General features: G+C 31.5%; 2 protein-coding genes across 2 annotated transcripts; both read right to left on the bottom strand.

The window, feature by feature from the left end:
* Positions 1-1,690: 1,690 nt before the first annotated feature.
* On the bottom strand, positions 1,691-3,159 carry LOC118046356 (probable ribose-5-phosphate isomerase 2). Its single transcript, XM_073412158.1, has one exon. It carries the CDS (start codon positions 2,772-2,774, stop codon positions 1,977-1,979), a length of 798 nt encoding a protein of 265 aa, XP_073268259.1. The 5' UTR covers positions 2,775-3,159; the 3' UTR covers positions 1,691-1,976.
* Positions 3,160-8,798: 5,639 nt separating this feature from the next.
* On the bottom strand, positions 8,799-10,959 carry LOC118046357 (protein PIN-LIKES 2). The gene is made up of 2 exons (XM_035055225.2): positions 10,697-10,959; positions 8,799-10,285 (listed from the first exon to the last, which is right to left on the bottom strand). The coding sequence occupies exon 2, from the start codon at positions 10,261-10,263 to the stop codon at positions 8,914-8,916; it is 1,350 nt and encodes a 449-aa protein (XP_034911116.1). The 5' UTR covers positions 10,264-10,285; positions 10,697-10,959; the 3' UTR covers positions 8,799-8,913.
* Positions 10,960-17,325: the final 6,366 nt, after the last annotated feature.

Genomic DNA, 17,325 nt, shown 5'->3' with positions numbered 1-17,325 from the left:
AAGTATGTTTTATTAATCAATTTTTCTAATAACAAATACATAGAAAAAAAATTTAAAAAAATTTTTAAAAATTACTTTTCATCAAATAAACAATGGCATACTCGCAGTAATCTTTCAGGGTGGCAGAAATTGGAGTGCAAGAGCATCCACATCCATACTATCAGGAGCGCAGGTATGTTCATACGAGCTCCGTCACCAACCAGAGAATCACCGTTGATCATCCAATATGCCAAAAAACACAATATAGGCAAAATGTATCTCCAGTTTTGTATTAGCAAGCAGGGACGATGAACTGAAGCACTATCCTCACTTTTCATATCTAATACACAATTTGAGGTCCATACATACCTGGTAGTTCTGGAATAAATCAGAAAAAAATCGATAAGGCCCGGGCTCTTTTCCCCACCAAAATTGTCTGTTTAGCCTAGTGCATGGTCTGCAGAAAGTTTGAGTCCCTTGAGCTATAAAGTTGGGAAGGAAAGCAATTCAAATTGCACCTGTTAGCCAATGAGTCTCCAAAATAGCCCCTTCTGATAGCCAATTAGTCTCAACAAACCAACCCAACATGTGTTTCCATTCAGAAATCTTTTACTTTTGGATTTCAAGTCTAGAACTCAATATACTGATGTTATGTTTTAATTAACCCACCCTCGCCATTATTTTGTATGCCTGTGGGACAAACTGCTCTTTAATTAATAAGCATCGGCCTTGCAACTCCTTTTTAGAATGACATTAACAAACACTAGCAGAACATGAGATATAGTTCAACTAGCAGAGTTCATGATGTTTCTCTATGAACACCGCCAATCCAATAAGCATCTCAAGTAGGATGCGTATCTTGCTAGAAATTATTGACACACTGATGATCCTCAACGGCATAGTGTAACCCCATCAAGTAGCAATGTATCAGAGCGATTGCATAAAGTAGCGACCATGAACATAACTCCATAACCAAAATCATTCTTCCGTGAGAACCAGACCAAAATACCAAATTCCTTCAAGTCCACAACTTACAAAGTGATAACCAGCACTTCTAAAGAAATATAACAAGAAGTTGGTTAACTTATAGACAGGATTTATGAGGCCAGGAACAGGGTCAGCGAACCTTACCCGAATTTACCATGTTTACTAAAACAGCCGATTATATTCATAACAGAAATAAAAAGAAAACGGTCAGCAGATTCAACTATGGAGGAACAAGGATGTGAGCTTATATCGGTTCGAGTAACATCGTAACATGCATGAAATCCATGTAACAAACTAGCTAACGAGAGTGAACAGCTTGCAACCTTAAATAATGGGCTTCTGCCTCTCAAGACAGGCACTAAAATAGCTCTTTCAAACAGCTCAGCGCAACCATTAACTAGAAAAAGAAAAACACACAAAAAGCACTGCACTCCGACAGCAGAAGTATATACTCGTCATCCTTCAACCCATGCGGGGCTTGACAAGAATTAGCCAAACAAATGCTTGCTGAATGAAAAAACATGTTTTGCCCCTTCAATCACTACAGTAACGACACAGACTAGACAACCTGTATTGCATAATGTTGCCAAGTTGCAATCACAGAGCAACAGTTATGCATATTCAACAGCACAGAGCAGGATCCCTTTGTTTTAACAAGAAGCCTAATGACTCTAATCCAGTCAATTAAAACATATCAAATACATAGAATATGAAACTAAAACAATCAGCAGGAAAGGAGGGCCAATTTTATATTGAAAAGAACATGAGATGACAGCTGACGTTCAATAAGCTTAGATTATTCAACTGCTAAAGTAATCCTAAAACCCTAAAGCCTAAACCATCTCTCCTAATAAAATTCTGACAAAATTACGGAGGGATCCCTCAACCTCCCCCCAAAGCACCATTTCTATCAATACTGTTACAATAACAAAGCAGTCAAATTTTCCAACTTGATTAGTATCCCATTAAAAATTTCAAATTTGTGAAACACCCATCTTTTAAATCTCAATCTACTTATTCTTGATAGTGATTCCAAGCTCGCCTGCAACTATAACAGTAGTTGCCATATCAAGAAACATTCCATGCTCCACAACCCCAGCTAGCCTCAGAATAGCATCACTAGCAATCTTTAAATCCCCGACATCCTTCTTGAAAAACAAATCCACGATATAGTTCCCATTATCAGTAACAAAAATCTCACCATCTTCACCCCCATTATTAGACCTCAATTTCGCAACACACCCCGCGTAATCAAACAAACCTTGTAGCCTATCTTGAGTAAATTTCCAACAAAATGGCACAACTTCAACAGGCATGGCACCACTAGCACCGACATGAGGCACCAATTTAGACTCGTCAACAATAACAATAAACTTCTTGCAAGCACTCTCGATCATTTTCTCTCTGAGCAAAGACCCACCACGCCCCTTAACCAAATTGAGATTTGAGTCCACCTCGTCAGCACCGTCGATTGCAAGATCAACGATGGGATGCGAATCGAGATCGGATAAAGGGATGCCAAGGGACACGGCTTGCTGGTGGGTTTTTTTAGAGGTGGGTATGCCTATAATGTTCATCAATTTGCCTTGGTGTAAGAGATCGGCGATACGGTCGACGGCGTGTTTGGCAGTGGAGCCGGTGCCTAGGCCGAGGACCATACCGGATTGGACAAACTCAACGGCTTTGTAGGCGGCGATTTTTTTGAGCTCGTCTTGGGTTAGGATTAATGGGGAAGGAGGAGGAGACATGTCTCCTGACTCAATGGGTAGCATTTCTGATCCAAAAATAGATGGACAAGAGATAGCCATTTAGATAGAAAAATAAAAAATAAAAATTGTTTATGCCAGAAGGAAAAAAGAGATGGTAAGGAAAGGGGATTATAGGATCATTGTTGAAGGAGGTGAGGAGAGGAGAAGTTGAGTTATATGTGGATGAGGGAGAGATAGGATGGGCTTGGAGATTGGTGTATGTATTTGTGGAAAAGAAGGGTTGGCTTGTGGTGGATTTTTATAGAGGGAAGAAAGAATGGTGGTGGTGGTGGTGGTGGTCCTATCCCTATCCTTTTCCTGGATGGAGGAGGAAAAGGAAGGGTTTGTTTAGAATTAGAATTAGAATTAGGGTTTTTTAGTGGCATGGAAATTGCTTTGATTGCGCGGAGAAGTAAAAGAGCAGATTCTTCTTTATTTTACTTCCTTCCTTCAATACTTGCCATATTTGCAGTCCAACCCCACCCCTACTTATTGCGTGTCCCGCCCTCCCCCTGCCACCTATGATGTAATGCGTGTTTGAAGGGTTTTTTCTTTTAAAAAAAAACCTGTGTCTGTCAAATTTCAATGAAATAAGAAAACATTTTTCAAATGAGGATACTTGGCGCTCCTCGAGAGATTATGTATTTAATTATTTTTCATTATGCAATAATTAATTAGTTAAATATCTAAGTTATAATCAAATTTTATGATCAATATATATATATATATATATATAAATGTATAATTGATTGTCGATTAAAAAATAAACTAACATGCCTCAATTATTTACTACGCACTAATACATAGTTTACAATGGATGAGAGCAGTTAAAAAACTCAAATAACATGGTATTAGGGTATAAATATATTTTCAATAAAATTTATTTATCATTATCATTTCAGCCGGGGTTGAATAAGTTCAATTACATTTTAAATAAACAGTGTAATAATTTATATATCCTTGAAATTTTATTTTTTTAAGAGGTGGGTGCAAGGGATTTTTTGTATTTCTAAGCTTAAAATGCACGGCAAAATGATTACGATACCATTACATTTATAAAAAAAATAAATTGATATTTAGGGTTAATTGGGTTTTTTCCATATAATTTTTTTGGTATTGTATATTTAATAAGGGAAAATTAGATTGATGGCAAGTGCATAGCATGCACCAACTATTTAGATCTAAATATTCAATCCTCATCATCCACGACAACATTGAAAAAAAATGTGTTGACCTTCGCATAGTGGTATGGCATGTGTCAACAACGAGAGTGTAATTAATCTCCCATGAATGTTTTTATTTTTTCTATTTTTTTTCTCTCTTCATGCCTTAATTTTCTCTTCAACCCTTTCAAAAATTAAATATGCCATTCAATTGTTGTTTACTTCAACTTTAGTCTTTGTTCTTTTTATTGTTATTGTTTTGTTTGAAATATTTTTTGAAGATTTTTTTTATTTTGTCCTTGGATATTTTATTTTATTTTATTCCAATTTGGTCATTATTTTTTTAATTATTTTCCTGATTTGGTTTTTTATTTAATTTTACCCTTTGATATTTTATTTTGATATTTATTTTTAATATTGCTATTTTTATCCGTTTCATGATTTATTCTATCTTCTAATTTAGTTCTAATTATTTTTTTTCATTTAACTTTCATATCAAAATTGGTCTCGTAACTCGAATTACTGAGTTCAGAGATTATCTTGATTTATTATTGGGTTTTTTTCTAAGTTTTTTTTTTATTTCATTAATGAATATTGGATTTTGAGATTCATTATTTGTTTCATTATTTCTTGCCATAGAGTTATCACAGTTTCATATCTCTATCCCACGTCGTAGGTCATGAGTTGATCAAGTTAACCCGGGTTACTTGAGTTTTTATCTTCAATTTTATCATTTGATATTAGGTTATCGTGTCTTAAGCTTTGTGATTTTTTTTTTTTTTTTTAAAGTGAGGCTATAATGTGCTATGATTTTATAAAGCTAACTCAGATCTACCCAGAGTTTTTTGCAACCTTTTTTTTATTGATACAAGTTTAGTTCTTTTTCTAGGTTATTTTTAAATAGTTTAATTTTATATAGATTTTATAACACGAATCACAAGTTAGCCAAATGAATTTGCAATTTTTTTTTGATTTTTTTTTTAAATTTTATTATTTAACATTAAATTATTGAATCTTGAATTTTATGATTTTTTTAAGTTTTTTTACGTGAAATTATTTTAATCTTATATACCAAGTTATCTATTAGTTAAATTAACTCAAATAGAGTCGAGTTATTATTATTTAAATATTTTTTATATTAAAAAAATTAATCCAGCACACGATACTGCGGTCATGAGAAATCACTCTTCTCGAGAATACATGTCTTTCAACATGCCGTAATCGATGGCATAAATAGCCAATGTACAATATAAGTTTAGTATAAGAATCCAATGAATGGCTGGTTGGGTCATCCTGTTCACCAGTGAGGAACCACTCTTCCCGGGAAGACATGGTTTTCACCCGGCGGCCAGAACCGACAAGATTTGCTTGTACTGAATGTGTTTTCGTGACACGTGTTTCCTCAAAAACCGACAAGATTTGTGAGGAATCACTCTCCTCGATAATACTTTTTTTTTTTTTACCGTCTTCAGTTTTTTTTCAAGTCTTTTTTTTATTTAAAGATATATAAAAATATATTTTTTAATATCAATACATTAAAATTATTAAAAAATATTAAACATAAAATTTAATATTTTTTAAATATTATATTTAATTTTTTTCTTAATAATCTGCTTGTTTGTTTCTATGCTTCAAAAATATTTTTGAAAAAAAATAAATTTTTTATTTTTTATTTACTTTAAATTAATATGTTTTTAGTGTTTTCTAATTATTTTAATGTATTCATATCAAAAATAATTTTTTTAAAATAAAAAAATATCATTAACGTGTTTTTTAATATAACAAATCATTTAAAAAATAACTACAATTACACTATTAAAATAAAATTAGACCTGGGGGAAAAGAATTAAGAATCAATAAAACTCTACTTATTCGAAGACAAAAGTGGCAAACAAGGCATGGGCCTTGCTCTTTTACGATTCTCCGCATATATTATTGTATGCCAACCACGATTTCCTTCCTTTTATTAGAGTATCGAATATTACCTCTTCTCATGGGTTATGTCAAAACCACAATCGTTTTTATTATTACAAAGCTGCTGCTTTTGTCATTCTCTTTTGGCTCAAAGGAGAAAAAGAAAGGTGGAGCTAGTCTATTTTTTATAATGACGTGTCATTTCTTGAGAATATTAAAAAGAAAAATACGTTTTTGTTTCTGCTATTGATCTCATTCGGAAAGGATACTGCCTGGGTCCACAAATCCGGTCATATTCGAAGGTCAATCTTGCCTGAGATTTGGTCCGATGCCTTGAACCATTTGGTTGGACTGAAAATATGGAACTTTAGTTAGTAATGGACTTTTTTTTCCCTGTCTTCGTTCAGAAGACGATTATGAAAGACGAACCAATCACACGATCTCGATTAATCTGTGACGTGTTTTTTGGAACATGATTCTTTCAATGGCAAAAACGAAAAGAACAGTGACAAGAACAACAGATTAAACAACTCAATATGTTCTTATACCTCATAAATACATGTTTAGCTGTGATTATAATGTTCTTAGCTTCAAAGTCAATCCCTAACAAGTCCCTTTCCTATAGGATTTCATCGAAAATCAACTGCATTTGTCCAGACGAATCCAACATGACTCATAAGTTTATATGTCTTTGAACTAGACTAGTCTATCTTCCATTTCATCTCTTGAAAAACTACCTGGTAAAACAAGTTTTGTTAGGACAGAGGGTAGCTTAGATTATTCAATCAAGCTCGTGGTTTTATTTTGGAGCTGCTAGTTAAATATCGAAGAGGTATAGGAGAATTCCGTGTCTGCCGACAGTTTCTTTATCTATCTGGGCTTGAGGTCCATCATATATATAACAAAAGAAAACACAGAAAAAATTAAATAAATCACATGTTCATGCATTGTTCAGTTGTATAATTTATGCTAATTGGAGTGGAATATTATGATAGAAGGATTTCTCAGGAAAATTATAAAGTAATAACACGATATATATAATTGCAATAAATGCACAAATATTTAGAGACAGCCTTTAATATGTAACGATGAAACTCTGGACTCAAATTCACTTATATTAAGTTACGTATATGTTCTTTATTTATACTAGTTTTAAGCATGGTAAGCATATATCAGTGGCTTTGTATTCGTAAATTGTTTTCAAGATATTAAAAAATATAATTTAAAATATTTTAAAAATAAAACATTAATTTAAAAAATATATATTAAATAAAACAAATAAATCTTAAGTAATTAAACTTGTAATTTGTGAAATCTTAAATAAATTAAAAAAAAAAAACAATGAAACAAAAAATTGATCTAAAAATTCAAAGGGCATGTGCATAGATCAAGAAAGAAAGAGGAAATAAAAGACAAGAAAAGAAAATTATCGATGACAAACCAGCAAATTCATCTATGCATACATTATTTTTTCATGGAAAACACGTTAAAACGAACTGAAGTAATTTTAGAATGACAGATTTGGCCTCCTGAATCAGCCGCAAACGCCATTCTAAAAAGATAAAAGTGGTCGAGGGCACGTGTTACCGTATTGTTTTTTTTTTTAAATAGTTTTTATTTATTAAAATATTTAAATAACTCCACCCCGGCTCTTTAATAAATAAATAAAAAAAACATCAACAAAATAACGTAAAACACCGTTTAACCTAAGGGTTAGATTATTTGAGAATGTCAAGAACAAAAATTAAAATTACAAAAAGACCCCGTGATCAGTTAGTGTTTTTTTATTCCAAGGGCACATAAGCTTGAAAGGTTCTTCACACCAGGTTCAAGTACTTAGTTTGATCTGACATGCTGCGCAGAAGAGGGTGAGTTGATTTGGAAATCATTTGGGCTATGGGGCAATACTTCAATCTATCTCCAGATAGCAGCCCACTTTCTAGAAAAGGTCTAGACCCATATTTGCATGTCATCATGGGCCTTTAGGCCCTTTGTTTTCCCATATATCTTTTATATCTAGAAAACGCCACACTACATGAAGAGAAAAATAAATCGATAGCGGGTGATTGTGACTGTTTTGTTATTGGTTTTTAGAGTATTTTTTATTTAAAAATATATTAAAATAATATTTTTTTTATTTTAACAAAATTATTTTTAATATTAACATATCAAAATAATCTTAAAACATTAAAAATATATTATTTTAAAATAAAAAAAATTACAAAAATTAAAATTTTTTTTTAAATACTTTTAAAATATAAAAACAACCATTGAAAATCCGGCACGTCTGTTATGTGTGGAGGAACTCCCACTCCAAAGCTTAAGGGACGCGTGACTACCTTTTTAAAAACCAATGATGGAAGTCGAACCTGGGACCTCAAGTTGATCGAGTCACCACCTAAACCCGCCCTGGGGGCAATCCTCTGTCACTGTACAGTGGGATCCCATTCCCTTTGGGACTTCTAGAATAGCAAGACAGATGCATGATGCAAACGGTATATGTCAATATAACCTGAAAAGTATCCAGTGCAAATGGAGAAATGAGACAGTTAGCCCTTTTCTTTTCTCAAAACATCATCACAGAAGTGAAAAGCTCATCATGTATGGGATAACAAATTATAAAGGAATCACCAGCCATGTATCCTATGAAAAAGCGTAGCATTTGTCCAGTGCTCCAATTCAATTTCAGTATCCATTCCCGTGGCAACTTGAACCGGGATGCTGGCCGCCTAGGTGAAACCGCTAGTTCTGACTTGTATTAGTTGGAAATTGGGACTAAAATTTTCTAATATCTAATGAAAATAGAAAAAACTTCTGAATACGATCCAGCATTTTGTCATTACACATGGCTGTCTGTATCTGTCTACATCAGACCTGCCTGCTAAATATGCTCTCAGAAATATTTTACAGAATAAGAACCTTATTTCATCTTTCAACAAAACCAAATTTGAGGAAGCACGCACCTTTCATTACCACCACCAGTAACCAGCAAAGTAAAGAAAGCAAATGAACAGAATTCCATCTTATTAAAAGCAAAGTACTCCAATGAAATGGACAGCAGCAATCTGACAGAACTTAGATGAAAACAATACAATACTCCGAGGCTGTAAGATACCACAAACTCATATATAAGTGAGTAATTTGAAGTAGATAATGATGTACAATGAAAGGGAGAACAAGGCGAAGACATGCTGCCAGAATAGAAGAGCAGAGGCCTCCTTAACTGCATAACCCCTCAGGCTGGCAATTGCTCCCAATAGAATGGCACTTGGTGTTGTGTACTGTAATAAGAGCACAAATCTGTACATTGCATCACCCTGGACAAGAAGATGCAGTTTATCAGCCAATGCTACGACACCAATTCCCAACAGAGGAAGCACCAAAAGCCTTGCAACTGTTATGCCAATTGTAGTTCGAAGACCAAGAGCAGATTCTTTTGGCCCCTCCGCAAGCATACCCCCAAGAATTAGCATCACAGAAGGCACCATAGCTCCAGCTAAAATTTCTAAACTGTCTGTAACAAAAGATAGAGGAGCATCATATCCAAAGAAAAAAGCTTTTAGTTGAGGCACCATTCCAATGATGATAGCAAGTAGAGATGCAATTGTTGGAGGTTGAAGTATGTGCTGCACGGGAGTTTGTTCAACTACAATTCTGATCCTTCTCACTACTCTTGGCTCAGCCAAACACTGAATGGACCTGGGACTGCTCAAGCTGCGTTCACCCAGGTCAATGTCTGGAAAAGTAGTTTGTGAAAGACTTGAGATACTATTAAAGACCCTAGCAATAAAAGGCGTCTTTGAATGTTCAGTTTCTTTTTCCTCAATGCCTGGCCATTCAGCTTCTACAAGGAGAGGTCTACTGACATTACTAACTGGTTGTTCCTCAATCTCGGTTCCTTCCGCGACAATCTCATAGTACTGCATTGGAGGCTCCATCATGTGATAAACTAGGGTGTAAACAAGAATCACTGCAACCCATTGGGCAAAAGAGACATATGCCACTCCCTTCGAGTGGCAATGGGGTCCAAACGGGCTATTTTTAGTGTGACAGACAGATCCAACAATTGCGAGAGGGAGATTTCCAGTATTGCCAAAGGCAGTCATGATAATGGTGAATCTGTTAAACTGTGGAGGCGGACGACATATAAGCACCACTGCCACCCCGAGAAAGCAACCAATGACTGTGCTAACCAACACATTGACAGGGATAAACCACCAAAGGGCAATGTTCTGAAGCGTTATGCTTTCACCAAGCTCAGTGAAAATCAGGCAGGGCAAGAACAGAGCAAAAACTAGTTTGCTTAGGAGCCTAAATGTTTCTCTTGGGATCATTTGGGCTTTTGGGTGTGCAAGAACCAATCCTATAACAATAAGGGAGAGAAGTTTCATCAAAGGCACTATGGCAGTCAGCAGATTTTCGCCGCTTGACATCATCTTGTTTTCATATAACGCAGCCATATAACCAGACATCTTTCCTCAAAACACTTCCTTCCTGCAATAAATAGCGAAACAATTGTTACAAAACATTCATTCCAAACGAAACATAATTAACCTTAAGAACATATTTGAGAAATTTGAAATTCTACAACATGGGTTAAATCAATCACCAGGAAATATAACAGATTCGCGGAGATTACAACATGGATTTCATACAATAATTACAATCTAATTAACAACAAAAACAATTCGCTCAGCAGATTTCAAGGAAATGCAGCGCATTTGTCTAACAGATTACGCGCGATAATTGATAGCAGAAATCATGAAAAACATAATCCAAATGCAAAACCAGTGAAGTGCCAACATGGGCTTTTGATAATTGACGAAATAAACATATCCATGAACCACAGTTACAGATCAGCTAATTAAGGGAAATCTAGAAAATTAAGGGAAAAGGAGCACTTACAGATGAGGCAATTGAGAGAAGTCTAGCATGTAAGATTAGGAGACTATAAAGAATTGCAGAGAAGAAGAAGTAGAAGATTGAGTATATTCTTGACACTCTGCATCAGAGATAAGGACGAAAGCACCTCTATGTCTATGATTAAACCTCGATTATAAAAATCTGTTTAAGAAACGGTGGGTGGGGGCTATGGCTATCAGTCGCCTTGCCTTTGTAAAAAAAAGGTTTTTAAAATATTTCAGAGCTAGATTTATCCTCATGAATAGATTAACTGCCCTGTTTAAGAAACGATGATGTGATCATGTTTTTATGTGAGGGTTAATTGAAGGAAAAATATAAACACTGCAAATTATTTCATGTAAATATTATAACAAGAGATGACAGCATTATTTTTAGATTAAAAAAAATTGGTTTTTCTCTTAAATCACAAGATAGAGAAAGGCGAGTAGATCTGATTAAATTTGAAAAATATATATATATGATTGTTCCTTTTATAACTATTATAGTATTTTTTCAAGATATATTGATTAAATTTTGGTCATTTAAAATTTGTGTCTAGTTATAAAAAAAATAATAACATCAATTTTATATATACTTTTATATATTTTTACATTTTTTATACTGATTTTTTTGTACTTTTCCAGTCGATCTTTTGCGTAACTTGTAAGATTCTTGAAAATTTCGCATATTCCTCACATAATGTATCATGAATTTTTTTAAAATTATCCTATCTGTATATGCACCCTGTATATATTTTAGATTGTACTGTCTCGGGGATAAGAAAAAGAAGAAGAAGAAGAATATAGATATGCTTAGATGAGAGAGAGAAAAAATACATAATTATGTTTAATAATAGTTCATATGAACATAAATTGTTTCCGTAACATATTTGATTAAGTAAATATGACAATAAAAAATTAAAAAAATATACATATTTTATTTTTGACATGCGCTACCGTAAAACTTTTATATTTTTTAAAATAATTATATACATACATACATACATACATACATACATATATATATATATATATATATATATATTACGTTAGTTTTTACTAAACGTTGAAAATAATAATATTATAATAAGTTTAATTATAAAATCAAGACATGCCTAACTTATTGACCTGAAAGTAATTAATATAAGGTCTAAATCAATCTAAATTTAAGAAAAAATAAAAATAAAAATTAACTCGATGTAAATTGATAAAAAAACTTAAATTGACCTGTGGTATGATCTACTTGAGATAAAATACTATTTAAAATCCATTAATTATTTTTTAAAATAAAAATGGTCGCAACAAGGTCGGGGTTTGATTATTTAAAGAAAATTGTGTCAATTTAGGTTGATTTTCCCGATCCGTGACTTGAGTCTCTCCTTGGATTGACTATTGAGTCGGGTTTTAAAACTATAATAATATTTATTTTTATTTGTATATTGACTCAGATCAATTTGAATTAACCCTTTCAACTTTTGACCTCAACCTTTTCCCATATCAAAATTAAAGTAAGGTTTTAAAGTAATGATAATTATTTTTATTATTGCACTGACTTGGGTTGACCCACGAATCGGGTTTTAAAATCATAATAATAACCATCTTATTTTTACATTGATTCAAGTTAACTCGAGTTAACCATCCTAACTCGTAACCTGGGTTTCGCCCTGATTCGGCCATGATTTGGATTTTAAAACTACAATAATAATTATTTTTATTCTTATGTTGACCTGGGTTATTCATCTAGCTGGGTTTTAAAATTATAACAATATCCATTTTTTTTTTACGTCGACCCTCATGACCCATGACGTTACCCCATATCAACTCACAAGTTAAATTTTAAAACTACAATAATAATATTTTTTATTCATCCATGTTTTATTTGGATAATCTTAAAATTAAGAGTTTTTATAAATATATTTTATGAATAAAAAAATAAAAAAGATATTATTCATAGCGACATGTTCTATCTAGAAATTTAAAAAATCTAGAATTATTTTACTAATATATTTATTTTTATCTATTTAATAAAGCATATTTTTATATTCACTGTGTCATTTTTCTTTTCTATACTCACCGTAACTAAACGCTGCCTCCTTAATCCGTCAAAATGACTAAAAATGCAATAAAAAATTCATATGGCTGCTGAGCGCTAGTTCACTTGCTTGAGCTGGTTTGTTAAATAGTAATTTAAACAACCTCGAGGCAAACAGGCAATCAGACAGACATCACATGACTCGTGTGTTCTTCTCCAACATGCATATATTCGAATCCAAAGACAGCAGCGCTCATCGATCATCATCCTGCGAGGACTTTTTTTGTTTGTTTTTTTATTAAACACGCATCGTATCTCCTCCTCGTCCGTCTATGGACATTAAACAGAGGAAACGGAAGCTTCATGCTTTGATCTCAAAAACTTCAGTCAACGATACGTGAATAAAAAAGGACAGCTTCTTTTTCTGGGATGAAATTAGAATAAAAAATGACTTGTATTTTTGGTTTAAAGCGAATGTTTTAAAAGTATTTATAAAAAATTTTAATTAATTTTTATTTTTAATTAATATATTTTTGATGTTTTTAAATTATTTTAATGTGGTTTTTTTAAAAAATAACTTTTAAAAAATAAAAAATATTATTAACATATTTTTTTAATTAAAAAATAACTGTAACCACATTCTTAAACACAATTTTAATGGAAAATCTTCTAAAATAGTTAGGAGAAGTAGCATAAGTAATTTGCAGACAATTCTCCTTCTTTCAGATCCTCAAATCACAAAAGTATCAATCCATTGCTTGTTATATTTTGATGACAAGTTCCCCATCTTTCCTTTTCCGATAAGGTTCCAACCTGTATCAAGTTTCTGTTCTTCTCGGCACTCTACCGTTCTAAATTCCAAATACATGCATGGTTTCTTCTTGGGTTCTGGCCCAGTAGATTTGTTTCTCTTGGGCTTTTAATTAGCTGATGATCGAGCTATTAAGTCTCTTTACGAACGGGTTTTGCCTGCCTTCTAAATCCAAAATTTATATAAACAGTGAATCAACTTCACGCGGACAAAGCTGTGATAACTTTTTAATGGCGCCAGGAAATACGTGTTTTTGGGATTATTGTAATTTTTATGGTTGTGATTTGAAAAAATTATTTTATAAAAAAAATTTTAGTTGTGATTGGTTTAGTAAAATATATGTTTGATTACAACTATGGTTGAAATTAAGGTTAGAAAAAAAATAGCTTAATATGTTTGGTTAAAAATGCTTTTCAAATTGAAGTTATAAAATAATTTAAAAGGATATTTATTAATATTTGTGGTTTTTAATTGAAATATTACAGATTTAACTACTTCTATTATATTATGAAAAAAACAATACTTCATATAAAGTATTTTATTATTGTTTCATTAAACTATATGCAATTCCATCATATATGAAATTCATGCGATAAGGACTACAATTTTCTCTAACTTTCTAAGCGTGCAACAATATCAAATAAGATATCATCAAGAATAAAATTGGGAATGCGATCAAATTCTGCAAATGCTACTTCATCATGCGATTTTCTTCTAATGTGATTATACAATGCCATTGAATAATATTAAATATTATTTTTTCGAATAAAACACAATTTTAAAAAACTTTGTTGGATTTTTATTTATTTACTGGGTCAAACTTTGTTTCAATGCATATAAATCAATCTAGTCAAACCCATGAATAATAGAGATGCTCTCCACTATTAACATGAACAATTGAAAATGAATTAATTTACTCTTCACCTCTTCACTATATGAGATGAACAACGAAAAGTTAATTAATTTATTATTTATTGTTCACTTTGTAAAATAGTAGAGACAACTATTGCAGCTTTTTTTTATATTGAGTTTTTTTTTCTTCATAATCTGCATCCTCTTCTGACTAGTTTTTTTGGCATCCCATCTAATCAATGTTTTATAAATTATAAAATAATGTTTGGATTGTGACCACTTAGCCATCTTAATTTTTTTTCCATTCACGTACTTTTTTTTATCAAGTTATTTTTATTTTCATTTAATAATTGTAAGTTGATGTCTCAAAATTGATGTTGAAAAATATATTTGAAAAAAAACTTATAAAAAATATTATTTTATATAAAATCATTGATCAATTTGGGATATTAATAAGACAATATTGATGATGATAGATAATCTAGTGATACGTTTAAAAGAACAAAAATGGGGTCTTTTAAGAGGGAAAATATAATAATTTACTTGTCACTTCAATTGTTTAGGATTTTTTTTTTTTGCTGTAAATATTTATGATAGAATTTGTGGGTTTAAAAGGAAACTCAATTATCCAGATAGATTTTAAAACAAATAATCTATATTGAAATTAATATATTTATAAAAAAGAGTAGAACGACTTTCTAAGGCTCCGAAGTGACAAAGAAAGAAGATGATCGTCTTATTTGGTAGAAGCAGAGATACAAGGAATTGACTGACTCGAGTGGCTTGCCGGATTGGCCTTTGGGAGCTCCCGAGGAAAAGGTAGTCTCTTAAGGTTTCTGCTCCACCTTCCTTGTGCTGCTATTCTGACATCATGTTCGAGTATCGGTTATTTTGTCCGTTTATTTTTATATTTTAAAAGTGTATTTTTTTAATATTTTTATTTTAAATTAATATATTTTTTAAATATTTTTATATCATTTTAATACGCTGATATTAAAAATAATTTTTAAAACATAAAAAAATATCATTTTAATATATTTTTTTAAAAAAACTATTTTAAAAAACAATCATAACCATCCTTCTAAACAGACTTTTTATCTTATCTAATTATAAATAGAAAATCTCTCTCCTTTTGTGGTATTTGAGATTAGCATCTAGAAAATTATTAGATTTTTTTTTTTTTAAAATTCCAAATTTAAATTTTGAGATTAGCATCTAAGGAAATTATTACTTTGTATACACTAGTGCGATACGAGGAATGCACCCAAGCCCACTCAATGATCTTTTACTATCGAGGAAATAACTAGTTATGATGTTTTAAGGAGTCGTAAATATTCCATATTTCTCGTGAATAAACTCTTAAAAAAACAATGCTTCAGCTACTAGCGAGATTGACCTGTCAGACTCATATAGGCTACAGGCTATAGGTACAGTAATCAAACATGCTCAAGAGATATATAGCAGTTGAGCATTTGAGAGGCACACGAGTCACGAGAAGCATGGAGTTGAGGCGTCACGTTTGACTAAAAAGCCAATGGGATGGCCCCGATAATCAATGCTAAACAGTATTTAAAAATAAAATATTTACAGTTTAAAATATTTTTTATTTTAAAAAATTTATTTTTGACATAAAACATTAAATCAATTTTAAAATATTAAAAAAAAATTATTTTTTAAAAAAACATACTTTCAACTATATTCCTAATATTATCTAATTAATAACCAGTGTTTAGTTATCTAAACCCTCAAAATTAGCTATTTTGAATTAACACTTGCATTTCTTACATAGTGTTGACTTTATGGTGAAATTAAGCTTTATTAAAGGAAGGAGAAATTTAAAGAGATATTATCAGGCAATAGGCTTAAAATTCTCCAAATAAAAAAACAAATTCCCACTAATTTATGGCGATTTGGAACGTTTACTAAAACTTTCATACTGACTAGGAGAAAGAATTTCCAACTCTTTTGTTTCGTTTTTTCTTTTATAAGACGAGAAATATATCAGCATGCATTGCGTAAGTTATGTCAGCACATGAACAGGACAGTAAGGATATTTCAAAACTCTTGACAAAACGTACTATTTTTGTATTTGTTTTTTTCTATTTTTTTTTAATATCAATAAACTCCCAGTAAAAAAAGAAGAAAAGGAAAGTTAGTTAGTTAGTAAAGGAAATCTTCTAAAAAAAACCGATATTTCTAAACAATGCTCCTGACCTATTTAATAATTTATATTGCTGGCTACTTTTTAATTGATTGCAACATCTTTTTTATGCCATGATAATATATATAAATTAATTTTAAAAATAAATACTATTATACTATAATAATAATAATACAAGCAGCTAATCGTCACATTCAACGAATACGAGGAGACACACACATTCGTGCATGTACACATACATGAATGAATGCATTAATATTCATGTATGTGTATATGCATGAATGTGTGTGTCTCCTCATATTCGTTGAATGTGACGGTTAGCTGCTTGTATTATTATTATGATAATATAATAATGATTATTTTTAATATTTATTTTTATTTAAAAATTAATTAAAATAATATATTTATTTATTTTTAAATTTTATTTTTATATAATTACATGTCCAAAACATTAAAAAAACAAAAATTCTCACAAAAACATTCGACACAGTGATTTAGCTGGGTGTATTAAAACGCAGATCCAAGTTTGGATGCCATGTGGGGCCATCTATTATTAGTTTGCTTGTTTTTATCCGGAAAAGGGAAGACATGGTAGAAAGTCAAGAAACAGAAAAGTAGCATGTACTAGAAGCTACGAAATTCTTAAAATAAAACAACAAATCTACAGCAAGGCTTTCCATGTCCTTGTCCATACTCTATTATTAGCTACGCTTTCCTGTTTTTTACCTTTCAAAAATATTTTAAAAAAATTATTTTTTCTATTTTTTATTTTAAATT

This window comes from Populus alba, chromosome 10 (genome assembly GCF_005239225.2).
Source record: "Populus alba chromosome 10, ASM523922v2, whole genome shotgun sequence".
NCBI classification, from domain to species: Eukaryota; Viridiplantae; Streptophyta; class Magnoliopsida; order Malpighiales; family Salicaceae; genus Populus; species Populus alba.
Note: the sequence above shows the minus strand (reverse complement) of the source record. Positions and strands in the feature narration are given on the sequence as shown.

Coding starts and splice junctions, on each gene's coding strand:
- LOC118046356 (XM_073412158.1), bottom strand. CDS start 2,774: ATGGCTATCTCTTGTCCATCTATTTTTGGATCAGAAATGCTACCCATT.
- LOC118046357 (XM_035055225.2), bottom strand. CDS start 10,263: ATGTCTGGTTATATGGCTGCGTTATATGAAAACAAGATGATGTCAAGC.